Here is a 27,579-nt window from a genome sequence, read left to right as displayed (position 1 = left end):
TGCCCACTTCACAATTTCCAGTTTTTCTGAAATTTAATTGCATTTCATAATACATACTCACAAATAAACATTAAAAATATATAAATACATAGTTATGTCTATGTAGGTGTTCATTCTTCATTTCAAGGAGTACCAGTGACTTCAGAGAGTTGCATTTTGATTCATGTGAATTGGGTTTAAGTAAAGTGAAAAATCATCAGCCTCACTGTCTCTTCAAAAGACATCAAAGTCCAGTGGCAAGACAAAAGTATGGATGACTGGCAATGATTCAAGTGCAATGGATGACTATTACACCTTCAATATCTGACCACATTCTGATACCTCCACAGTGCCTGCTTCAGCCTCCTTTATGGCCACTGAAACAAATTTTCCTCATCCACTCTTTCCATTCTAGGAAGTCTTCAGATACTACAGGTAGACATGCCATTAACTCACCAACAGGTTTGAATCCTCTCAGTTACCCTATGTTATGCATGCTACATACAGCTTCTGGGAGGCAGAGGTGAGAGTTATATGAAAGGGAAACACTAAATGTCCATGAAAAGCCCCAAATATGGCCCAACAAGACCACGCCAATGGTGCTACTTCTCCAGAAATATGCCATCTAACCAATTATATAAATCACAACTTGTTCAGACATTATTTGGTTTGGGGGTAACTCCTAATATTCCCATTCTTTGCCAGCAAGAAACACTTCCAGAGCTCTCAGCTACAGATGATGAGGGAATCAGACAGCTGGTCAGGACATTCTATGGTTCCCTTTGCTGGATCTGGATAAAGTACTCAATTGCATTGAACATGCACAGATTCAAAACACAATCATGGGTCACAGTCCCAGGTGGAGGTCCCAGGGTGAGGAGGAGCACTAGCACACCAACACTTTCAGTGGCAGAAAACAGGGGAGCTGGGGACCCAGGCCAAAGAGCTAGAGTGGAAAACAAGCTTATTTTTGATTACCCCTAGAGCACAGCAGAGATTAAAAGACTATAAAACAGATCTCTCCTTAGAACATATCACCTTAGAAGAAATAAAAACTAATAAATACCCAGAGTGAGCTCTGAAGCTAGCTGTGTACAGAACCTGAAGCTAGAGACAGATCCCCCTTTACCACAAGAACAGTTCCAAACTTTAACCATTTCTAAGTTTAAAAGGAAAGAAAAGAACTGAAAAATGAGCAAATTAAAAAAGAAACATTGAAAGCTTTTTTAGTGGCAGGAAAGATCAAAATAAAAATTCAGGAAAAAAATCAAAGTCAATACTATAGTATAGAATAATATGAGGTAATCACAAGCTCAAAAACATTTAGAGGAGCTCAAAATATAATTAAAAATTAAACAATAAAGGTAGAAGAAAAATTGGGAAAAGAAATGAGCAATCCAGGAAATTCATTAAAAAAGTGTTGAGAGTTTGGTAAAAGAGGCACAAAAAATTAAAGAAAAATAGTACCTGAAAAAAAAACAAAATAAACTACGTGGTTAAAAGAGTAACAAAAATTCACTAAAGAGAAGAACTCAGAAACAAAATTGGCCATGTGGGAAAAGATGTGCAAGTTTTTAGTGAAGGAAAGAACTTCTTAAAAAGTAGAGTTAGCCAAAAGGAAAAGGGTGTATAAAAACTCACTGAAGAAAATAATTCTATAAAAATTTAATTCAGCAAGTGGATGCTAATAATTCCAAGAGACAATGGGAAATAATAAAATGAAGTCAAAAATGAAAAATTAGAAGAAGTATGAAATATGTCATTGTAAAAGCAACTCCCTTGAAAATAGATCAAGAAAATATCATTTAAGAGAGACTGGACTACCAGAAGCCATGATCAAGAAAATAACTATGTATAATCTTTCAAGAAATTATCAGGGTAAATTTCCCTAATATCCTAAGACCACAGGTTGAATTGGAAATGGAAAGAATGCTCTTCTCTCCCCATGAAACACATTCCAAAATGAAAATTCCCAAAATATTACAGCCAAATTCTGGAATTCCATGGTCAAGGAGAAAATAGTGCAAGCAGTCAAAAAGAAACAATTCAAATATTCCAAAATTATGGTACAATAACAAGATTTAGCAGCTTTTATATTAAAGGATAGAAGTGTCTTGAATGTGATATTCAAGTAGACAGAGGAGTTTGCATTGCAACCAAGAGTCACCTACTCAGCAAAACTGAGGAAAGTCTATCAGAAGGAAAATGAGCATTCAATAAAACAGAAGGCTTTCAAGCATTCCTTGTGAAAAGACCAGAACTAAATAGAAAATTTGACTCTCAAATTCAAGATTGAAGAAAAGCACCAAAAGTTAAGCATGAAATAGAAATCATAATGGATTTAGTAAAATTAAATATACTGGAAAGATGATACTTTATAACTCCTAAGAACTTTATCATTATTAGAAAAATTAGGAGTATGCACAGACAGAGATGAAGGGTGTGAGTTGAATATGATAGGATAATATCTAAAAGTATAAAACTAAGGTTTGAGAAAGAATAATGACCTGGGAGATGGGTTAAGGGAGAACTAGAATTTGTAAATTATCTCACATAAAAGGGGTGCAAAAGAACTTTGAAAGTGGAATGATTGTTGGAGGAAGTGGAGATAAAAATGCTTGAACCTTACTCTCATCAAAAATGGATCAAAAAGAGATGAATATGCATACTCAGTTGGATAAAGAAATCAAAATAGAAGGGAAAGTGGTTAATATAATGGGATGAGAGAAGATGGGGAACACAATAGTCAGAAGCACATCTTTTTGAGGATGGTCAGAGTAAAAGAACATAGAGGAGGATAAAGGGAATGGAATAGAATGGAAGATAATATACAGTAATCATAACAAATTTTAAATTGACATTTCCCTAGTAAAGACTTCATTTCTCAAATATGTAGAAAAATGAGTAAAATGTAAAAGGCTACATGTCATTCCCCAATTGATAAATGAGCAAAGGATGTGAACAGATAATTTTGAGATGAAGTAATCAAAGCCATCTAGTTACATGGAAATGTGATATAAGCCAGTATAAATTGTATAATAATTACAGAAATGCAAATTAAAACAACTCTGAGGTAGCATCTCACACCAATCAGATGTCTATTATGACAGAAAAGGAAAATTAGAAAAGTTGGATAGGATATGGGAAAATTAAAATACCAATGCGCTATGGGGCAGTTGTAAACTGATTTGACTATTCTGGGGAGCAATTTAAAATTATGACCAAAGAGCTGTGAAACCATACAGATCCTTTCACCAAGGAATACTATCACTATGGTTTTGTTCCAAAGGGATAAAAAGAAAACAAATAATTGCAACATATTTGTAACAACACTTTTTGCAGTGGCAAAGTATTAAAAAGTGAAGGAGTTACCATTAGGGATTGGCCAAGCAAATTGTAATATATGATTGTAATGGAAAACTATTGTACTATTAGAAATGACAACTAGAATAATTTCAGAAAAACTTTGAAAGACTAACATAAACTGATGCAGAGTGAAGTGAGAAGAATCAGAACAGAACACAGTAACAGCAATATTGTTCAATGGACAACTCTGAATGAGTTAGCTATTCTCAGCAATTCAATGATTCAAGACAATCCGAAAGGACACAGTGAAAAATGCCATCTGCCTCCAGGTAAAGAACATATGGAGAACTTGCCAAAGCAGCATACGATATTTCATTTTCTTCTTTATATTTTCTTATCATTTTCATCCACAAAGGACTAGTAATGAAAAATATTTTATATGATTTTACATTTAAAATAATTATCAAATTGCTTTCCATAACACTGAGAGGGGAATAAAGAGAAAGCATTAAAGTTTCAAAAAATGTTAAAGAGCTATAATAATTGTCTTTACAAGTAATGAGGATGGGAGAGCAGCTAAGTGGCTCAATGGATTGAAAGCCAAGTCTAGAGATGGAAGAGCTTGGGATCCAATCTGTTCTGACATTTTCTAGCTATGTAACCCTAGGTAAGTCAGTTAACCTCTCTAATGCCTAACCTTTATTGTTCTTCTGTTTTGGAAGCAATACACAGTACTGATTCCAGCACAGAAGATAATGATTTTTTTTGAAAGACACAAGTAATTGGCTGGAAATTTTAAAAGAAAAAGAAAAATATTTCAAGAATAGTGGTATTTGCATTCTGTCTTTGGTCATGGAATTTCACTAGTCCAAACATTAATTGTTTCCTCCTCAATATGTTTTAGAAGCCATTAATTTTTCTAAGAAATACTTTGTTTTGGGGGCAGCTGGGTAGCTCAGTGGATTGAAAGCCAAACTGAGAGGCTGGAGGTACTCGGTTCAAATCTGGCCTCAGACAATTCCTAGTTGTGTGACTCTGGGCAAGTCACTAAATCCCCATTGCAAAGCCCTTACAGTTCTTCTGCCTTGGAACCAATACAAAGTATTAATTCTAAGATGGAAGGTAAAGATTTAAAACTTGAAATAATTTTTTAAAATTTACTTCTTTGGGTATTTTTTGTCTTTTGAATTTATTTCAGTATTTTTATTGTCTCACAAAGTCAGTGACTTCTGTTTGTTCCATGCTTATTTTCAGAGTTTCTCTCTTGGTTAAAGTTTTATTCCTCTTGTTCACATGTGTTTAATCAAGTTGCTATTCACTTCTTTAAATCTGTCATTTCTTTTCCAATTTTTCCTCTACTACTTAGATTTCAATGAAGAAAGCATTTTACCTCTTTAGAAAACCTTTCTTCATCTCTTTCAGGAATTCTACATGAGCTTATCTCAAGTGTTTGTTTTTATTTGAGGTTTTTGGTAGATATTTTGTAGTTTCCTTCTGGGTTGTGTCTTCAACATTGACAATATTCTAATAATTTTTATTCTACCTTTTTTATCTCTTTGATCATTCTTCTGGTCCACATCTTTACTTTGGACATGGTTCATGTTCACATCAGCTCTAGACATGTGTGGAGGGAAGGTTTAGAATCTTGTTATTTTCTTGGGAGTATTGACTTTGAAGTTATTGCAGGATATAAGGGATAATTAAGGAGAGGATATCAAGATTTCACTGTTTTGTGAATAAAGCCTGATTGTTCACTTTCTCCCAACCCTTCAACATTACTCTTAACTCTTCCTTTTTGACCTGGATTTGAATTTTAGCAACAGTAGAATGGCTATTAACCATTTGGGAAACTTTCCTGGTTCAGAATAACAGAATTTCAGCTTCTTTTGGGTTATGGAACCCTGCCCTACTTGTTTCTCTGAAGACCTCAGACTTGGATAGAAACTGGTGCCAAGACAATGCTATTCACTCAGGATGGGAGCCACAATATTATCATTTTTTATTGAAAGTGCTCCTCTCATAGAAAAACATAGTCTAAGACCAATATTTATCTCAGAAAGTTATCCATGTGTACAATTTCCCTTTTTTTTGCTCCCTGGATATGTGATTAAAATTGATTACTGGTCTTGGTAGAAGTCTAGGACCTGCTTTTTTCCTTGTGCACAGTTTCATATGCTATGACACATCCTACACATAATCATTTCCTAGTGTCTGTAGTTCCCTCTGTCATATTCTTTCTTTTTTCCCATTTGAGAACTTTTACACAAAATGACTAATATGGATAAATATTTTACATAAAAAAGATTTTTAAATGAAGGGGCAAGAGAAGAGGCATTTATTAAATGCCTAGTATGTTTCAAATGCTTTTGTAACTGTTTTTATACTTCCAATAATCCTTTGAGTTATTCATCTTATTAAGCTTATTCGAAAGTTTAGGAAAGTGAGGCAGAAAAAGGTAAATTGATTTGTCCAGGGTCACACAGCTGATATGTTTCAGATCTTCCTAACTTCAAGCATAATATTCTAACTACACTACAATTTACCTGTCTATTGGGGTGGCCATAAAGCAGAGGTTACATAGAAAAGATTCCTTTTTTCCACCTCAAATTTCATTAGTCTTGAGTTAAATATGAATATTTGATTCTCCTGTTATTCTCTTAGGTTCCCTGTGCAGTATGTAGTGACAGTTGTGGTCCTGGATTTAGGAAGACCCCTTTGCAGGGGCAGCCTGCCTGCTGCTTTGACTGCACTCCATGTCCAGAAGGGGAAATTTCTAGTAAGAAGGGTGAGTTAATGGAGAGGTCTCACTTCGCATGATCCCTAATATAGAAAATAACCAATATGCTCTTCCTATACAATCATCTACAACCCCTAGGAACATCTATGTCAGAGTAAGAGAGCATATGAGACCAATGAAAACCTGAAAAATATTCTGAAATAAGTAATCATGGGAAGGGTCCTTTGATCTCATAATACAATGAGAAGTGTGACCTATACAGATAAAATTATTTGATGACTTATTTCTTGTGGAACTAAAATCCCTTTTGCTTTTCCTGGATATAATAATTAGTGCAAAGACGGTATGTATTTATGTATGTTTGTATGAATATATCAGTGTGTATTAGGGTTTATGTTTGTGTGTGTGTATCTATATATTAATATATAGATATTCTGTGCTGAAGTGGAAGCATGGATGAGGTCATTCCAGGAAACAGAGTTCCAGTCCTGCAGGAAATCAAAGGTGATGATAGAAATGAGACTCTCTGAGTGTCTCTGGATATATAGTGTTGTTTGGGTTGAGTGATTTAAGGTAAGATGTTTATTCTAAGATAAATCTGCAAAGACCATTAAAACAAGTTAATTGCATGTTCAGATACAGAGCAGTGACCATTACCACTACACACACCACTCAAGGGGGAATGAGATGTTCTCTTAAAGCTGTTCCGCGCTCCAACATAACAACCCCTGGGACTGGGGTGTGAGACCAAGAGTATCTGGAAGAGCAGATTTGTGCTGGAAGAGATGAAATTTTATGGGATTTGAATGTTAGATTAAGGAAGCTAATATCAGGCACCAGATGTCTGTTACCTACAAAAACAAGGAAAGGGGAAGAGACCAATTACATCTACCCTGCAGTCCTTCTGATACCAAAATGAGGGACATAAACTGGAAGATTTTCTTAATTACATCTATGCTCATAAATATATTCTTTCTTCCCTCTCCCTTCTCCCTCTCTCTCCTTCTGTTTCTGCCTAACATTTTTCCAGTTCTGTCTCTGTCTCTTTCCCCCTATCTCTCAGCCCTTTATTTGCTTTTTCCCTATTTTCCTCCCTCTGTTTCTTCATCCTCCTCTCTCTCTTCTTCTTTTTCTCTCCATGACTTATCCCTTTCTTCTCCACTCTCAATATTTGATGTTGCAAGGAATGAACCACTTCCAAAATGAATTTTTCTGAACTTTGTTAATAGATTTATCTGTGTCTTACAAAGTGTGTATGTCCATCCAAAATGCAAATCTCTATCTCAAGACAAAGAAATAAAAGCACTTTCTCTCTAGGACTACAATTCTAAGAATTCATATAGTTAGATTTAAGAACTTCTCAACTTCTGCAAACAGAGAAAAAAGTCTAAACGCTGAGATACTTCTGGAGAAAAAGAGAGTTTGATAAGAGATGCTCAACAATGGAAACACATTGGTCCTGCTTTCCAATTGACTTGAAGATAAAATATGTATTGTAATTCCACTCTACTGATTGTTAATGGACAAGCCAAAGCAAGCCATGCATGCTCTCTCCAGATACGTATTGATTTGACTGGGAGAACTAGTACCTCTGCTCAATTTCAGAGGTATTCCCCTGAGTTATAATATCCTTCAGTTGAAATTCTGGGTGGACCACATTATTCTGTTTGCATCCTGCTCTGGAACTTTACGAATAATTCTATATTAAGTCTATAGTCCATCAAAAGATTTTGACTATGCTCTCAATACATTGCTCTAATTTATGAATCTGGTTTCAGTAGAACATCTGCTCATGACTGAACCAGTGTTGAAGCCAAGCACAGTCTTCAGAGATCATCTTTTCCACACATATTATTTCAAACATGAAATCCAGAGAAATTAAATGATTCTGTGAGGTTACCAATGGACCATCCACAGACTGATACCCTTGACTCCTGACTAACAGTCCAATATTCAACTCATGTCTCATGTTTGATCCACAGAGTGACACAAAAAAAGACAGACATACTAGATAATGCTAAAAGCAGCAGGACTTTAACTTTATGAGTCATTTTAGACAACATAAAAAAGATAATTATAAGGGTAGAGGCTTGGACTAGATGTACCTGTGCCATCATGGGTAAAGGGAACTTGCCAATTAGGAACTGCCTCTTACATTACAGGTCAGCACCTAATGTAAACCTTATAGACTTATACTGTTCTAGAAAAGTGAGGGGTTGGAGGACTTCTGTGGCATTACAAAAAAATATGTGTCAGAGTTAGGAACAGAAGCCAAGTCCTTTTTTGCAATCACCTATCAACTCTATCACATTGAATATGGAGTAACATCAGAAAATGAATAAACTGAAGAGATAAATGAATGGGGCATAGTTAGGATCACAATATATGCACTTGGATTACAATACCGGGGGAATCAACGTATCATCACATCTGGGAAAAGACTAGATGCTTATGACTTACTCATTGATATTACATTTGAGCCTTGCCCTAGACTGTTTTCAAGCCAAGATAGAAGGAAAAAATAGGAAAGTAGAGAAAAGACTGATTCTCTGACAAGATCCTTGAATGTATACAAATTCTATGCCCTACCATAATCTGTTCTACTTCTTTGCTTTGGGAACACATGGGTCTCCTTCCTGCAATCAGGGATATTTATTGATTTAGTGATGATGATAACGATGATAATTATTGTTATTTTTTAATTAGCATTTATATAGTGTGCTTTGATTTTGTGCTTTATCTATGCTATTTCACTTAAATCTCACACAATTTCATGAAGTATTAACAACCCTATTTCACTGGTATGAAAACTAAGAAAGAGGTGAAGTGACTTGCCCATAGTCACATAGCTAGTAAACATCTGAAGCAAGATTTGAATTTGAGCATTCCTAAATCCAAGTCCTATAGTCTATTCATATTGCGATTTATTTTATTTACTTACTTATACTTTATAGTAAGATGACAGGGTTTCTGTAGGGATTTCTAACATCACCAGCAGGTAAGTGAGGTTTTCACCTCTAATGTCAAGGAGGGATTTCATTTCAAAATTTGGGATCTGTTTGGGACCTGAAAAAAGCAAGTTGTAGAAGATCATAAAAAAGAGAGGGAGAGACGAGAAAGAAGAAAGGGGGTATCTGCAGAAGAGATTACCTGCTGAAATCAAGAAGGCACTAGAGAGCCAGGGAAGGTTTTAGGAATGCCATTTGTGGGGTAAATCTCAAAGATTTCATAGACCTGAATGAGAGGTTAAAACAGAATCAATTCACTTTTCCCAAAACAAGGAGAAAATAATACAATATATGACCCAATGAGTATTTAGGTTGAAGATCATGGCAAGACATCAAATTCCTCAGCATTAATAGGATGATCAATCAATAAACAAAAAAAGATTTTTCCATAAGAAATATGGCAGATATACAATAAATCATCAATCAGTTGCTCGATAGTCACATGTGACAGACTGGTGATCAGTGTTGAGGATACAAAGTCAAAAAGTAAAGAATTCCTGAATTTCAGAGAGCTTCCATTCTCGTGGAGGAGACAACATGTATAAGCATCTATGTATAAAATTCACAGAAATTCATTATGGGTTGGGGTAAACTGGGAGCTGGGAATAATGAAAAAAGATTAATATAGCAACCTTTTCCTAGAGTTGCTGTTGCACAATACAACAAAACAACCCAGAAGAAATCCTTACATTTAATACTAATGGCCTCAAGTTTCCAAGTTTATTGGACTAAGAGAATAAATTAAAAAGAACAGATGTCATAAGTTAAGTAAAAGGAATATAGAGAATCAATGTGATCTAATATGAGTAATGATAAAAGGAAATGAAAAGACTGGGTCTAGCCTTAAGTGACATGTTATTTACTAAAGGCACTGAATCTCAGCAGAGAGATGATGATCTTGTGACCTCTGGAATCAGAAGGTGGTGTCACAGCTAGCATGCCTATTTCTATTCCTGTATCTGGGCATAAGTATAATTCTCTTAATCTATACTTTGAGTCTGTGTTTTCTCTCTTACAGATGCAGAATATTGTACAAAGTGCCCAGAGGATGAATATCAGAATAAGCAGAGAGATCACTGCCTCCCCAAGGTTGTCACCTTCCTGATCATGAAAGAACCTTTGGGGATGACGTTGGCCTTCATAGCTGTCTCCTTCTCTTTACTGACAGCTCTGGTTCTTGGAGTCTTTGTGAAGTTCCAAGACACTCCCATTGTAAAAGCCAATAACAGGACACTTAGCTATACTCTCCTCATATCCCTTATCTGCTGTTTCCTCTGCTCCCTGCTATTCATAGGCCATCCTAACACTGTCACCTGTCTCCTACAACAAACAGTATTTGGAGTTGTCTTTACAGTGGCTGTTTCCTCCATTTTGGCCAAAACCATTATCGTGGTTCTGGCTTTCAAGGGTATCAGGCCAGGGAGCAAGATACACATGTTCATGCATCCTAGAGTATCTGTCTATGTTGTCCTCATCTGCTCAGGGTTGCAAGTGATTTTCTGTGGCATTTGGTTGGGAACCTCCCCCCCATTTCCAGAGGCAGACACACACTCTCAATACGGCCACATCATCCTTAAATGTAATGAGGGTTCTGCCTTTGCCTTTTACTGTGTCTTGGGCTACATAGCCCTTCTGGCTCTGGGAAGCTTTATCGTAGCTTTTCTAGCCAGGAACCTGCCAGATACCTTCAATGAAGCCAAGTTCATCACCTTCAGCATGCTGGTGTTTTGCAGTGTCTGGGCCTCTTTTCTGCCCACATATCAGAGCACCAAAGGAAAGGCCATGGTGACTGTGGAGATCTTCTCCATCCTGGCCTCCAGTGCTGGACTACTGGGCTGCATTTTTATTCCCAAATGTTATGTGATCCTCCTGAAGCCAGACAGAAATACCCAGGGACAGATCAAGAATAAATGAGATTCCAGAGGCAAGATTTTTCTGGAGCACAACCTTATATTTTCTGTTTTTGGAATGATAGGCTTGAAGAATAATCCACATTAACCTAGCACAGACATATTTATCTGTGTGGATAATATTTGAATTCTAATTAGTGTATCATGACATTCACTCTGGATATTTCCCAAGTTCCCCTCTCATACATGGACTGTATCTCCCAATTTTGATGAGAACTGCTGTCCTGACCATGTTGGTGCTTATTTTGTTGATGCTGCTACCAATGCAGTGGGTTCAACCTGAGACCTTCAAATTTTCAGAATCCTGGAGTCTCTCAGTGTTGTCCATTGAACAATGGGGAAGTGGGAGACTAAGAGTTGTGAGGAAACACTCTCATTTCCAACAGCCAGTGTCAATTCCCATCATGGATTCCTTCACACTATATTCAATAACTGCCTAAATGTTTGAACTCCAGGAACTTCAGTGTTTTATCCTTAGCTGCATAGGTCATGATATGTCCTTCCTTTGATTTCAAGCTACCTTCTATCTGGATCATGTGCTTTCATTTGCTGACACAAAGACCCAATGATCTTTTAAAATTGATTAAAGAGACTTCCTGGTTAAGATTATTGTAGTGTAGAAGCAGGACTCTTTCTCTCCTCACCACTGACTAATACAGAGTCCCTCAAAAGGACAAAAAAGCAAGTTTTAGATGAATGAAGGGGCTCCACTGTAGGTGCATCATTGAAGGTATGTGGGATTTCAGCATTTCCACTCTATAGGGGGTAAAATACTTCCCACCAAAACACAAGTGAATCAACTCTCTACCAACCCACCTACATTGCCATAATCAGAGAGCCAGTACCCCAGTATAAGAGTAAGTGAGGGGCAATCTATAGGTTCTTGGAGCTGACTAAGAAGACCAGAAATTTACCTGAGAGAGAAGCAAGACTTGGGACAACAGAATGATGAAGAGTGCAGACCATGGGCACAAAGAGAGAGCAGAGAGGGGTGGTAGACAGAAGCCATGGAGACATGAAAAGTAGCCATAGGCAAAAATTACTCTAGCTCCATACACAAAGAGCTTGCCTTTCCCACTCAGGCTTCTGGCTGGGAAGGGAAGGAAAAACCAGCTTTGCAATGGACATCAATACCCAAGAAACACAATCTTCAACCAACAAAAAGAACAAGAGAAAGGCATTGACCATGAATAATTTTTATGAAGAAAAAATCCAGACTACAGAGGAGACAGCATAGGACAATAAACAGGTAAACACATCCAAACATTCAAAAAAATTAAAATTGGTCACAGGCTTTTAAGGAGCTTAAATTTGAGATGATGAATTAAATGAAGAAGAAAGAAGACTCTTGGAAAGAAAAGTGGGAAATAGTTCAAAAAGAAAATAACAGTTTAAAAGAGAAGTCAAAAATCAAATGAAATGATAAGCAAATGGAAGACCAGAAATGTCCTGCTGGTACCCATGAAAAGCAGGATAAACCAAATCAAAAAGAAAAATCAAGAGATCATGGTCAAAACCCAGACTTTAAAGACCAGAATTGGGCACACAGAAGCCAATCATCTCACAAGACAGCAAGAATTAATAAAGCAAAATCAAAAGAGTGACAAAGTAGAAGGAAACATGAAATATCTCACTGAGAAAATTAATGATCTTGAAAACAGACCTAGAAGAGACAATTTGAGAATCAATGGTCTACCTGAAAACCCAGACATAAACAGAAACTTTGACATTATACTACAAGAAATTATCCAAAAAAACCTTCCCTGATGTTCTTCAACAAGAGAGTGAAATAGGCGTTGAAAGAATCCATAGATCACCTTCTACATTAAATCCTCAAAAGGCAACACCCAGAAATGTAATTGCCAAATTGAAGAACTTCCAAGCTAAGGAGAAAAAATATCAAGAAGCCAGAAAGAGACAATTCATATATCAAGGAGAACCAATCAGGATTACACAGGATCTGGCAGCCTCCACACTAAACAATATCAAGGCTTGGAATAAGATACTCAGAAAGGCAAGATAATTGGGTCTACAATTGAAAAAAGATAATATTAGGAAAGGGGAATTAATAATAAACTGAGGACACACCCACTACTCTCAAGGAAAGGACAGACAGGTGTAAGAGTGAAAAAGGGATTTTATGGGTTCAATATATTAAATATGTTCACCAGAGGATTGAACTATTATCAAACCTCAATTAAGAATGATCTCAGTTCTGGGTTAATGTGGCAGCAGAGTAGAAGCACATTGCTTAACCTCTCTTAGCCCACACATATAGGACTCCTCAAGAAGATATAAAAACAAATCAAGACGAATGAAGAGACCCCACAACAAGGACTAACATTGAAAGTATGTGGAATTGGGGCATTTCCATGCTATAATTGGGTGAAATAGCACTCACTAAAATGTGAGCTGAACTCCCCCTGACCCCCCACACCACCTACAGTGCCAAAGCCAGCACAAAAGAGTTAGAGCCATTTTGGGGCATTCATCAAGTACTTGACAGCCACCTGGGAACACCAAGGCCTGCTCTGGAGAGAAGCAAAACTTAAGACCCCAAGAGGCTAAAGAATGTGCAAACTTTGAACAAAGACCTTGAATACAAGTGTGGACCTTGGGTGGGGACCCAGTGAAGAGAGGTGCATGACTGTGAAAGAAGCACCCTGAGACTATTAAAGGAGCTACGGGTAGAGTAACAAGCAAGGGGACCACCAAGAACCTTGACCCTGAGAACTACTAGATCTGGGACATCAGGACCCTAAAGAGAGCAGAGAGACTATGGGTGTGAGGATAAACCTGAGAGGGCAATCAGTTCACAATGGCAAGCCATTCACAAGAACCCTGAAAGAGAAAGATCAACAGGAAGAAATCTTTAACACTTCACAACTTTTACACAGAGAAAATACAGAAAACAGAGGAAACAGGAGAGGAGAACAAACAAATAATCAGATCCAAACCTTCCCAAAAAAATTAGAACTGGTCACAAGCTCTTGTAGAGTTCAAATCTGAGATGATGAGAAAGATAGAAGAGATCTGGCAAGAAAATAACAACTTAAAAGGCAGAATTTTGCAATTGTAAAGAGAAGCTCAAAAATCAAATGAAGTGATGAGCAAATTGAACAACAGAAATGACCAGATTGAAAAGGAAAACCAGTCCATAAAGTCTAGAATTGAGCAATTAGAAGCTAATGATCTCTCAAGATAACAAGAACAAATAAAGCAAAGTCAAAAGACTGATAAAATAGAAGGAAACATGAAATATCTCAATGAGAAATTGACAGATCAAGAAAGCAGGTCTAGAAGAGACAATTTGAGAATTATTGGTCTTCCTGAAAAAGCAGAAATTAATAGAAATTTGGACTCCCTCTACTCTAGACCCTAACAAGACAATCCCCAAGAATATAATAGACAAATTCAAGAGCTTCCAAGTAAAAGAAAAATTTTTACAAGAAGCCAGAAAGAGACAATTCAGATATCAAGGAGCACCAATCAGGATCACTCAGGATCCGGGAGCCTCCACACTAAAAGACTGCAAGGCTTGGAATATGATATTCAGAAAGGCAAGAGAACTGGGTCTACAACCAAGGATCACCTACCCATCAAAACTGACTATATACTTCCAGGGGAAATTATGGGCATTCAACAAGATAGAAGATTTCCAAGTATTTGCAAAGAAAAGACCAGGACTAAATGGAAAGTTTGATATCCAACCACAAAAACCAAGAGAAACATAAAAAGGTAAATAAAAAACAGAGGGGAAAGAAAGAAAACTCTTATTTTTAAATTTGCCTCTCTAAGGGCTTCAATAAGATCTAATTATTTGTATTCCTATGTGGAGAAATGTTATGTGTAATTCTCTGTAGTGAACTTTATTCACTATTATAGTATCCACTATTATAGTAATTAGAAGAATTATTCACAGGGAGAGATTAGAGTACTAAATGGTCTAAAATGATAAGGGGGTGGGTGGGAAAGAGGGGGGTGAATAGTAGAGGTCATCAAGAGAAACTTGAATGAATGAGAAAAATAGGATATTCTATTACACACAATGAGGGCATGGGAATGGGAGGGGATGAATACTATTATAAGAAAGAGAGGAAGAGAGCATTAAGAGGTAATATTTAAACCTTACCCTCAGTGTAATTAACCCTGAGAGGGAAGAGTAGCTATATTCACTAGGATATAAAACGCTATCTAACCCTAATAAGAAAGTCAGAAGGGATAAACCAAGGGGAACAGGGAAGTGGGGAAGTCAAAAAAGGGAGGGGAGATGAAGGCAGAGGGAATTCATTAGACATTAAAAATAAAAAGAGGGGAATAACAAAATAGGGGGTAGAAAGGTAAATAAATCAAGGCAGTGGACAAGGGTTACTGGCTTAAAGCAAACCACTGATTTTAAAGGAAATAGTGTAAGAAGAAGTGATAGAACTAGGAGAGGATACCAAAATGTTGGGGAATACACAACTGATAATTATAAATCAGGATGTGAATGGGATGAACTCGCCCTTAGAACAGAAGCAAATAGCACAGTACATTAGAAACCAAAAGCCTACCAGACGTTGTCTACAAGAAACACATATGAGGTGGGTGGACATACTTAGGTTTAAGGTAAAGGGCTTGAGCAAAATTTTTTGGGCTTCAAATGAGAAAAAGACAGAAGGAGTGGAGATAATGATTTCTGACAAATCCAAAGTAAAAATAAATATGATTTAAAAAGACAGGGAAGGTTATTACATCCTGATAAAAGGCAGTATAGACAATGAGGAAATAACACTACTCAATATGTATGCACCAAATGACATACCATCCAAATTCATAAGGGAGAAAGTGGCAGAGCTCAAGAAGGAAATAGATAATAAAACCATACTAGTGGGAGATCTAAATATTCCTCTTTCAGATCTAGATAAATCAAACCAAAAAATAAATAAGAAAGAGATAAGAGAGGTAAATGAAGTCCTAGAAAATTTAAATTTAATAGATATGTGGAGAAAAATAAAGAGGGACAAAAAGCAATACACGTTCTCTTCAGGTGTGCATGGTACATTCACAAAGATTGACCATGTAATAGGGCATAGAAACATTGCAAACAAATGCAAAAGAGCAGAAATAATAAAGGTAACCATCTTAGCTCATAATGCAATAAAAATAATTATCAGTAAGGGCATCTGGACAGGCAAATCAAAGACCATTTGGAAAATAAACAATATGATTCTCCAAAACCAATTTGTCAAAGAAGAAATCATAGAAACAATCAACAATTTCATTGAAGAGAATGACAATGATGAGACATCCTACTAAACTCTGTGGAATGCAGCTAAGGCAGTACTCAGAGGGAAATTTAAATCCTTGAGTGCATATATTAACAAATTAGGGAGGGCAGAGATTAATGAATTGGGCATGCAACTTAAAAAATTAGAAAGAGAGCAAATTAAAAATTCCCAGATGAAAACTAAATTAGAAATGCTAAAAATCAAGGGAGAAATTAATAAAATTTAAAGTAAAAGAACTATTGAATTAATAAATAAGACTAGAAGCTGGTATTTAAAAAAACAGATAAAATTGACAAAAAAGGAAAGAAGAAAACCAAATTGACAGTATCAAAGATGAAAAGGGAGACCTCACCTCCAATGAAGTGGAAATTAAGGCAATCATTAAGAACTACTTTGCCCAATTATATGTCAACAAATATAACAATTTAGGAGATTTGGATGAATATTTACAAAAATATAAATGACCTAGATTAACAGCAGAAGAAATAGAATACCTAAATAATCCCATATCAGAAAAAGAAATTGAACAAGCCATCAAAGAACTCCCTAAGAAAAACTCACCAGGGCCTGATGGATTCACAAGTGAATTTTATCAAACATTCAAAGAGCAACTAATCCCAATACTATATAAATTATTTGATATAATAAACAAAGAAGGAATTCTACCAAATTCCTTTTGGGAAACAAAAATGGTACTGATTTCTAAGCCAGGCAGATCAAAAACAGAGAAAGAAAACTACAGACCAATCTCCCTATTGAACATAGATGCAAAAATCTTGAATAGAATACTAGCAAAGAGACTCCAGTAAATGATCAAGAGGATCATCCACCATGATCAGGTGGGATTCATCCCAGGAATGCAAAGATGGTTCAACATCAGGAAAACAATCCACATAATTGAACATATCAACAATCTAACAAAGAAAAATGACCTGATTATCAATAGATGCTGAAAAAGCCTTTGACAAAATACAGCACCATTCCTTTTGAAAACACTGGAAAGTATAGGAATAGAAGGACCTTTCCTAAAAATAATAAACAGTATATACCTAAAACCATCAACAAACATCATATGCAATGGGGATAAATTGAAAGCCTTCCCAATAAGATCAGGAGTCAAACAAGGATGCCCATTATCACCTCTATTATTTAACATTGTACTAGAAACACTAGCAGTAGCAATTAGAGAAGAAAAAGAAATTGAAGGTATCAAAGTGGGCAATGAGGAGACTAAGCTATCACTCTTTGCAGATGATATGATGGTATACTTAAAAATTCCTAGAGAATCAACTAAAAAGCTGGTAGAAATAATCAACAACTTTAGCAAAGTTGCAGGATACAAAATAAATGCACATCAATCATCATCAATTCTATATATTTTCAACACATCACAGCAGCAAGAGGTAGAAAGAGAAACACCATTTAAAATCACCCTAGACAATATAAAATACTTAGGAATCTATCTAACAAAACAAACATAGGAATTATATGGAAACAATTAGAAAACACTTTCCAAACGATGCCAGCAAGACAGTGTATGATAAACCCAAAGAACCCAACTTTTAGAACAAAAATCCACTATTTGACAAAAACTGCTGGGAAATTTGGAAAACAGTATGTGTGAGATTAGGTTTAGATCAACATCTCACAACCTCCACCAATATAAATTCAAAATGAGTGAATGACTTGAATATAAAAAGGAAAACTATAAATAAGTGAAGAGAACACAGAATAGTATACTTGTCAGATCACTGGGAAAGTAAAGATTTTAAAACCAAGAAAGTGTTAGAGAAAATTACAAAATGTAAAATAAATGATTATGATTATATTGAATTAAAAAGCTTTTGTAAAAACAATGCAGCCGAAATCAGAAGGGAAACAACAAATTGGGAAGAAACTTTATAAAGAAAAACTCTGACAGGGGCCTAATTACTCAAATATACAAGGACTTAAATCAATTGTATAAAAAATCAAGCCATTTCCCAATTGGTAAATCGCCAAGAGACATGAATAGGCAATTTTCAGATGAAGAAATAAAAATTATCAAGGAGCACATGAAAAAGTGTATTAAATCTCTAATAATTAGAGAAATGCAAATCAAAAAAACTCTGAGGTATCACCTCACACCTAGCAGATTGGTTAAATGATAGTATGAGAGAGTAATGAATGTTGGAGGGATGTGGCAAAATTGTGACATTAATGCACTGTTGGTAGAGTTGTGAACTGATCCAGCCATTCTGGATGGCAATTCGGAACTATGCTCAAAGGACTATAAAAGAATGTCTGCCCTTTGATCCATCCATACCATTGTTGGATTTGTACCCCAAAGAGATCATAGATAAACAGACTTGTATGAAAACATTTATAGCCACGCTTTTTGTAGTGGCAAAAAACTGGAAAATGAGGGGATGCCCTTCTATTGGGAATGGCTGAACAAAAATTTGTGGTATATGCTGGTGATGGAACACTATTGCACTCAACGGAATAATAAACTGGAGGAATTCCATGTGAACTGGAAAGACCTCCAGGAATTGATGCAGAGAGAAAGGAGCAGAGCCAGAAGAATATTGTACACAGAGACCAATACACTGTGGTAAGATTGAATGTAATGGACTTCTGTACTAGCAACAATGCAATGATCCATAACAATTCTGAGGGACTTATGTAAAAGAACTCTACCCACATTCAGAGGAAGAACTGCGGGAGTGGAAACACAGCAGAAAAGCAACTGTTTGAATACATGGGTTGAGTGGACATTATTGGGGATGTAGACTCAAAACTATGACACCAATGCAACTATCAACAATTTGGAAATAAATCTTGATTGATGACTCATGCTAAAACCAGTAGAAATGCACATCGGCTATGGGGTGGGGGATGTCGGGGGATGATGTGGAAAGAAAGAACATGAATAACTTTTCTAAAAAATATACATTATTATTAAAAAAAAAAGAATAATCTCAAATCAAAATTGACTTTTATGGAAATTTATTTACATGAGAAGAGAGAGAGGAAGTACAAAAATAAGAATCTACCCCACTGATTATTCCAAGTAGATCTTAACCCTCAGCCGAGGGTTAAAGGGCCTGAGGCCTAGAGGTGAATGGAGCAAACTTCATTCACAGAGTCTATCAAAAGAAGTTTCTTAATAGAAGTTCAGGAAGAATCAGTCTTTAAGCTCACCACGTGGAACAGTCTTGGTCATGAACCAGCAAAGCTCCCTCAGGTCCCCTTCACCAAACCAGCCGCCTCACTCATTCAAGTCCCTCTTTTAAACAGGTCACATATGCGTCACTTCCAGTATCTTCTCCTAGCTTGCATGTCCAATCACAATAGATGCTTTCCCATAGAAAGTGTAGGGGGCTGTGCGTTGATTCTGATTTGTTACTCACTCTAGCACACTTGGGTTAGGACCTCCCAGAATTGGAAGGTGCTCTCACCTTTGGTGATTAAATCTAAAGATGGGCAGTGTAGACTTAATATAATTATCATACAGGGGACACAGGTAAACCAAATGAGGTTGTGAGTTTCAGGAATGTCACTTGACTTGTAACTGGCAAACTGCCAACCAGGGAAAAACCAATGTCCTGGGTTCTATAACTAAGAAGAGACAGAAAGTGCTAACAAAATTGTGTTTAATGGTAATGACTGAGGGAAGTAGGGAGAGGGGTATTTCTATTCTAAAGAGTAGCCTAATAATTTAAATAATTAGATATCTACCTAAGCTGGTCACTAAGAGGGGCTGGAGAGGGGTTCTCACAGTACAGGTTCAGAGATGCTCCAACATGCTCACAGATGTAACAGGAACAAGTTCAAAGAAGCCAGTCAATCCAAAACAGAGTCCAGGGAGTAAGGTAGATTAACCTGTTGTCCACCAACAGTTAATCCAGTCTCATCCTCGACCTAGACCATGATGTTTTCCTTGCAAAATCTCCTGCTCATTGGTATCCCATACTGGCAGCTCCTTGGGTATATGGCAAAACCTGGACCACACAGCCAATACCAATACACCTCCTCTCCTCCAGTTTGGTCAAACTCCCACACCTCTTTTCAAAATCTCAGCTTTGTTCCATTATGGAACCCTCAGGTCTTAAGACACAGCCTTATAGCCTGGGTTATATGCCCCATTACACAACCAAGGATCACCTACCTATCAAAACTGGCTATATACTTCCAGGGGAAGTATGGGCATTCAAAAGGTAGATCAAATGTATTTGTAAAGAAAAGACCAGAACTAAACAGAAAGTTTGATATCCAAACACAAAAATCAAGAGAAACATTAAAAATTAAATAAGAAAGAGGAAAGAAAAAAGATATAGCTTTAAAATTTTCTTCTTTAAGGGCCACAATAAGGTCAAATTGTTTAAATTCCTATATGGAAAAATGTTATTTGTAACTCTCAAAAATTGTATTCACTAATACAGTAATTAGAAGAAATATTCATAAATAGAGGTTGGGGTAGTAAGTGGAATAAGATGATATGCAAAAAAAGAAAATGAGGGTTCTGGTTTAAGATGGTGGCAGAGTAAAAAGCAGCTGCTTAACATCTCCTAACCAAAACATATAGGACTCCTCAAGGGGACATAAAAACAAATCCAGATGAACAAAGAGACCACACAACAGGGGGAAGCATTGAAGGTATGTGGGATTGGGGCATTTCCATGCTATAAGGCAGGGGTCAGCAACATATGGCTCTCGAGCCATATCTAGTTCCACCTCCCTACTGGCCAGTACAGGAAGAGCCCCAGGATGTGCCCCAGGGGGCCCTTCAGCCCCCATCCCATATTCCAGCACCTTTCACCTCCATCCTCCTCCTTCTGCAGGCATTTATGGCTCTCATGGCCAAAAACGTTGCCAACCATTGCTATAAGGGGTTGAAACAGCACCCACTAAAGCGTGAGCTGAGCAGCCCCTCCCCCACCACCACCACCACCTACAGAGCCAAAGCCAGCACACAAGAGTCGGAGCAAGTTTGGGACATCCATTAAGTCTTTGACAGCTACCTGGACCTGTTGCTGAGAGCAGCAAGACTTAAGACCCCAAGAGGCTAAAGAATGTGCGGACTTTGAACACAGACCCTGAGCACAGGCATGGTCACAGCTGCAGATATGGATTCTGAGAACAGGCATGGACATTGGGTGGCGACCCAGTGCAGAGGGGTGCATGATGGGGGAAGCAGCTCCCTGAGACTGTTAAAGGAGCTACGGGCAGAGGAAGAAGCAAGAGGAACACCAGGAGGCTTGACCCTGAGAACAACTAGACCTGAGACCTCAGGACCCCAAAGAGCACAGACAGACCCTGGGTGTGAGGATAAAGCTGAGAGGGCGCTAGGCTAACAATGGCAAGCCAGAGACAAGAACCCCAGAAGACAAAGATCAAGATGAAATCTTTAACACTCAATAACTTTTACAGAGACAAAATCCAGACAACAGAGCAAACAGCAGAGGAGAACAAACAAGTAACCATATCCAAACCTTCCCCAAAAAGTGAAAACTGGTCACAAGCTCTTGAAGAGTTCAAATCTGAGATCATGAGAAAGATGGAAGGGATCTGGCAAGAAAATAACAGTTTAAAAGGCAGAATTTCTCAATTAGAAAGTAAGGCTCAAAAATCAAATGAATTGATAAGCAAACTGAAGACCAGAAATGACCAGCTGGGAGCCTTGGAGAACCAAACACAACAGATTCAAAGGGAAAACCAAAAGGTTATAGCTGAAAACCAGTCTCTAAAGGCTAGAATTGGGCAATTAGTAAAAGATGCCCCCAAATCAAAAGAATTGATGAGCAAATAGGAGACCAAAATCAAACAGCTAAAAAATAGGATAGACGAAATTGAAAAGGAAAATCAAAAGAATATAGCAGAAAACCCGTCTCTAAAGACAAGAATTGGGCAATTAGAAGCCAATGATCTCTCAAGACAGCAAGAACAAATAAAACAAAGTCAAAAGACTGATAAAATAGAAGGAAACATGAAATATCTCAATGAGAAACTGACAGATCAAGAAAATAGGTCTAGAAGAGACAATCTGAGAATCATTGGTCTTCCTGAAAAAGCAGAAATTAATAGAAATTTGGACTCCATGCTAAAGGAAATTATCCATTAAAACTGCCCTGAAGTTCTACAACAAGAGGGCAATATAGACATTGAAAGGATCCATAGATCACCCTCTACACTAAACCCTGAAAAGACAACCCCCAGGAATAAAATAGCCAAATTCAAGAGCTTCCAAGTAAAAGAAAAAATTTTACAAGAAGCCAGAAAGAGACAATTCAATATCAAGGAGCACCAATCAGGATCACACATTATCTGGCAGCCTCCACGCTAAAAGACCACAAGGCTTGGAATATGATATTCAGAATATGATATTCAGAAACGCAAGTGAGCTGGGTCTACAACCAAGGATCACCTACCCATCAAACCTGACTATATACTTCCAGGGCAAAGTATTGGCATTCAACAGGATAGAAGATTTCGAAGTATTTGCACAGAAAAGACCAGGACTAAATGGAGAGTTTGATATCCAACCACAAAACCCAAGAGAAACATGAAAAGGCAAATAAGAAACAGAGGGGAAAGAAAAAACACTTATTTTTAAATTTGCCTCTCTAAGGGCTTCAATAAGATCTAATTATTTGTATTCCTATGTGGAGAAATGTTGTGTAATTCTCTGTAGTGAACTCTATTCACTAGTATAATATTCACTATTATAGCAACCAGAAGAATAATTGACAGGGAGAGGTTAGAGTACTAAATGGTCTAAGATGATAAGGAGGTGGGTGGGAAAGAGGGGGTGAATAGTAGAGGAAACCAAGAGAAACTTGAATGAATAAGAAAAATAGGATATTCTATTACACACAAAGAGGGCATGGGAATGGGAGGGGATGAATACTATTATAAGAAAGAGAGGAAGAGAACATTAAGAGGTAATATTTAAACCTTACTCTCAGTGTAATTAACCCTGAGAGGGAAGAGTAGCTATATCTATTGAGATATAGAATTCTATCTAACGCTACTGAGAAAGTCAGAAGGGATAAACTAAGGGGAGCAGGGGAGTGGGGAGGTCAATAAAGGGAGGGGAGGAGAAGGGAGAGGGAATTTTTTAGGCCTTAAAAATAAAAAGAGGGGAATAACAAGATAGGGGGTAGAAAGGGTAGCAAATCAAGGGAGAGGACAAGCGCTACTGGTTTGAAACAAATCACTGGTTTAAAAGGAAATAGTTTAAGAAGAAGGGGTCGAACTAAGAGAGGATACTAAATTATTGGGGAATATACAACTGATAATTATAATTCTGAATGTGAATGGGATGATTGATTTTACTAAATTTAAAAGCTTTTGTACAAACAGAAACAATGCAACCAAAATCAGAAGAGAAAGAACAAATTTCGGAAAAAAATCTTTACAACAAAAACCTCTGACAGGGGTCTAATTACTCAAATATACAAGGAGTTAAATCAATTGTGTAGAAAATCAAGCCATTTCCCAATTGGTAAAAGGGCAAGAGACATGAATAGGCAATTTTCAGATAAAGAAATCAAAACTATCAATAAACACATAAGAAAGTGCTCTAAATTTCTAATAATTAGAGAAATGCAAATCATAACAATGCTAAGGTATCACCTCACACCTAGCAGATTGGTTAAATGATAGTATGGGAGAGTAATGAATGTTGGAGGGATGTGGCAAAATTGGGACATTAATGCACTGCTGGTGGAGTTGTGAACTGATCCAACCATTCTGGTTGGCAATTTGGAACTATGCCCAAAGGGCTATAAAAGATTGCCTGCCTTTTGATCCAGCCATACCATTGTTGGGTCTGTACCCAAAGAGATCATAGATAAACAGACTTGTATGAAAATATTTATAGCCACGCTTTTTGTGGTGGCAAAAAACTGGAAAATGAAGGTATGCCCCTCTATTGGGGAATGGCTGAACAAATTGTGGTATATGCTGGTGATGGAATATTATTGCGCTCAAAGGAATAATAAACTGGAGGAAGTCCATGTGAACTAGAAAGACCTCAAGGAACTGATGCAGAGTGAAAGGAGCTGAGCCAAAAGAACATTGTACATAGAAACCAATAAACTGTGGTAAAATAGAATGTAATGGACTTCTGTACTAGCAACAATGCAATGATCCATAACAATTCTGAGGGACTTATGGAAAAGAACTCTTCCCACATTCAGAGGAAGAACTACAGGAGAGGAAACACAGGAGAAAAGCAACTGCTTGAACACATGGGTTGCGGGGGACATGATTGGGGAGGTAGACCTGAAACTACCACAACAATGCAACAATCAACAATTTGGAAATAAGTCTTGATCAATGACACATGTTAAAACCAGGGAAAATGTGCATCAGTTATGGGGTAGGGGGAGCACATTGGGGGTGAGGGGGAAAGTAAGAATATGAATCATGTAACCATGATACCTTTTCTAAAAATTAAAAATTATTTTAAGAAAAGAAAGAAAATGGGGGAAATAAAAGATATCAACAACCAGAATTTGAAGGAATAAAAAAATTGGATAATCTATACCACATAAAGAAACACATGGGAAGGGGAGGGCAAGAATACTATTATAAGAAGGAGTGGAAGAGAGTGCTAAAAGGTAATACCTAAATTTTACTCAATTTTGCTCTCAGTGGAATCAGTTCTGATCAAGTGGGATTTACACCAGGAATGCAAGGATGGTTCAGTGTTAGGAAAGCCATTCACATAATTGACCATATCAACAAGCAAACCAACAAAAATCAAATGACTATCTCAATAGATTCAGAAAAAGCCTTTGACAAAATACAACATTCATTCCTATTTAAAACACTAGAAAGTATAGGAACAGAAGAGTCTTTCCTACAAATAATAAACTGTATATATCTAAACCATCAACAAGCATCATCTGTAATGGAGATAATTAGAAGCCTTCCCAATAAGATCAGAAGTGAAAATAGAATGCCTATTATCACCTCTCTATTATTTAACATTGAACTAGAAACTCGAGCAGTGGCAATTAGAGAAGAAAAAGGAACTGAAGGTATTAAAATGCTCAATGAGAAAACCAAGCTATCATTTGTGATAATTAAATTAAGTCTACACAAAGGTGAGAGGACTTTCCAATTCTGGGAGGTCCTGACCCACATATACTAGAGAGAGTAATGAATCAGAATCAAAGCACCACCCCCTAAGCTTTCTATGAGAAAGCTTCTATTGTGATTGGACATACAGGCTAAGTGAAGGCACTGGAAGTGACATGTGTACGTGTGTGTGTGTGTGTGTGTGTGTGTGTGTGTGTGTGTGTGAGAGAGAGAGAGAGAGAGAGAGAGAGAGAGACCCCTTCGAAAGAGGAGAGGGAGTGAGGCTGAGAGGGTTGTAGTTAAGGTGACCTGAGGGAGCTTTGCTGGTTCGTGACCAAGACTGTTCCACGTGATGAGTTTAAAGCCTGAATCTTCCTGAACTTCTATTGGGAAATTTCCTTTTATAGATTCTGTGAGTGGAGTTTGCTCCCTTCACCTCCAGACCTCAGGCCTTTTAACCCTCGGCTGAGGGTTAAGATCTACCTGGACTAATCAGTGGGATAGATTCTAAATGTCTTTCTCTCTCTCTTCTCTCATGTAAATAAATTTCCATAAAAGTCAATTTTGATTTGAGATTATTCTTAATTGAGGATTGATAATAGTTCAATCCTCTGGTGACCACTTTTAATATATTGAACCCATAAAACCCCTTTTTCTCCCTTACACACTCTTTGCAGATGATCTGATGATCTGCTTAAAAATCATAGAGAAAAAATATGTTTTCTAAAAAAATGAAATTAAAAATAAATAAATAAATTTCAAAAAATTCCTAAAGAATCAACTAAAAAGCTGGTGGAAATAATCAACAACTTTAGCAAAGTTATAGGATTCAAAATAAACCCACCTAAATCATCAGCATTTCTATATATTTCCAACAATCTAAGAAGCAAGAGATAGAAAGAGAAAATCCAATTTAAATCACCATAGATAATATAAATTACTTAGGAATCTATCTGCCAAGAAAAATACAGGAATAATACAAACACAACTACAAAATACTTTCCAAAACAATTAAAACTATATCTAAACAATTGGAAAAACATTAATTGCTCATGGGTAGGATGAGCTAACATAATAAAATGATGATCCTTCCCAAATTAATTTACTTATATAAAGTGTCATACCTATCAAACTACCAAGAAACTTTTTTACAGAATTAGCAAAAACTATAACAAAGTTCATTTGGAAGAGGAAAAGATCAAGAGTATTAAGGGAAATAATGAAAAAATTGTGAAGGAAGGTGGCCTAGAAGTTCCAGATCTTAAACTCTACTATAAATCAGTGGTCATCAAAATGATATGGTACTGGCTAAGAGAAAGAAGGGAAGATCAGTGAAGTAGATATGGGAAAAGTAACCTCAGCAAGAGAGTTTATGATAAACACAAAGAGCCCAGTTTGGGGGACAAAAATCTACTATTTGGCAAAAACTGCTGGGAAAATTGGAAAAGAGTTCAGGAGAGATTGGTTCTAGATCAACATCTAACACCCTACACCAAGATAAATTCAGAATGGGTGAATAACTTGAACATAAAGAAATAAATTATAAGTAAATTAAGAAAACACAGAATAGTATATTTGTCAGATCTTTGGGAAAACAAAGATTTTTTAACCAAGCAAGAGTTAGAAAAAATTACAAAATGTAAAATAAAGAATTTTGATTACATTAAATTAAAAAGGGGTTGTACAAACAAAACTAATGCAACCAAATTTAGAATGGAAGTAAGAAATTGGGAAAAATCTTTATAACAAAAAACTCTTACAAAGGTCTAATTACTCAAATATATAAGGAGCTAAGGCAATTGTAAAAAAAATCATCCATTCCCTAATTGATAAATGAGCAAGGGACAAGAATAGGTAATTTTCACATAAAGAAATCAAAACTATCAATAAACAAATGAAAAAGTGTTCTAAATCCCTTATAATTAGAGAAATGCAAATCAAAACAACTCTGAGGTACCACCTCACACCTAGAAGATTTGGAAATATGCCCAAAGGGCTTTAAAAGACTGTCTGCCCTCTGTTCCAGCCACACCACTGCTGAGTTTATATCCCAAAGAAATAATAAGAAAAAACACTTGTACAAAAATATTTGTAGCCTTAGTGGTGGCAAAAAATTGGAAAATGAGGGGATGTCCTTGGAGAATGGAGAATGGTTGAACAAATTCTGGTATCTGTTGGTAATGGAATACTATGGTTCTCAAAGGAATAATGAACTGGAGGAAGTCCATGTAAACTGGCATGACTCCCAGGAATTGATGCAGAGTGAAAGGTTCAGAACAAGGACAACATTATACAGAGAG

The 27,579-nt window shown here is 36.7% G+C and overlaps 2 protein-coding genes across 2 annotated transcripts in view; both read left to right on the top strand.

Moving 5' to 3' along the window:
* The window catches only part of LOC123245806 (vomeronasal type-2 receptor 26-like), a 30,347-nt gene extending 19,403 nt beyond the window's left edge, over positions 1-10,944 (top strand). Inside the window, exons 5-6 of the mRNA XM_044674809.1 lie at positions 5,947-6,070; positions 10,049-10,944. Coding sequence (XP_044530744.1) covers positions 5,947-6,070; positions 10,049-10,944 — 1,020 coding nt within the window. The remainder of the gene's footprint in view (positions 1-5,946; positions 6,071-10,048) is intronic.
* The window catches only part of LOC123245883 (immunoglobulin lambda-1 light chain-like), a 1,010,762-nt gene that overhangs the window by 570,795 nt on the left and 412,388 nt on the right, over positions 1-27,579 (top strand). The window lies entirely within an intron of this gene.

This window comes from Gracilinanus agilis, chromosome 1, assembly GCF_016433145.1.
Source record: "Gracilinanus agilis isolate LMUSP501 chromosome 1, AgileGrace, whole genome shotgun sequence".
Taxonomy (NCBI): Eukaryota; Metazoa; Chordata; class Mammalia; order Didelphimorphia; family Didelphidae; genus Gracilinanus; species Gracilinanus agilis.
This window is presented reverse-complemented; position numbering and strand designations above follow the sequence as displayed.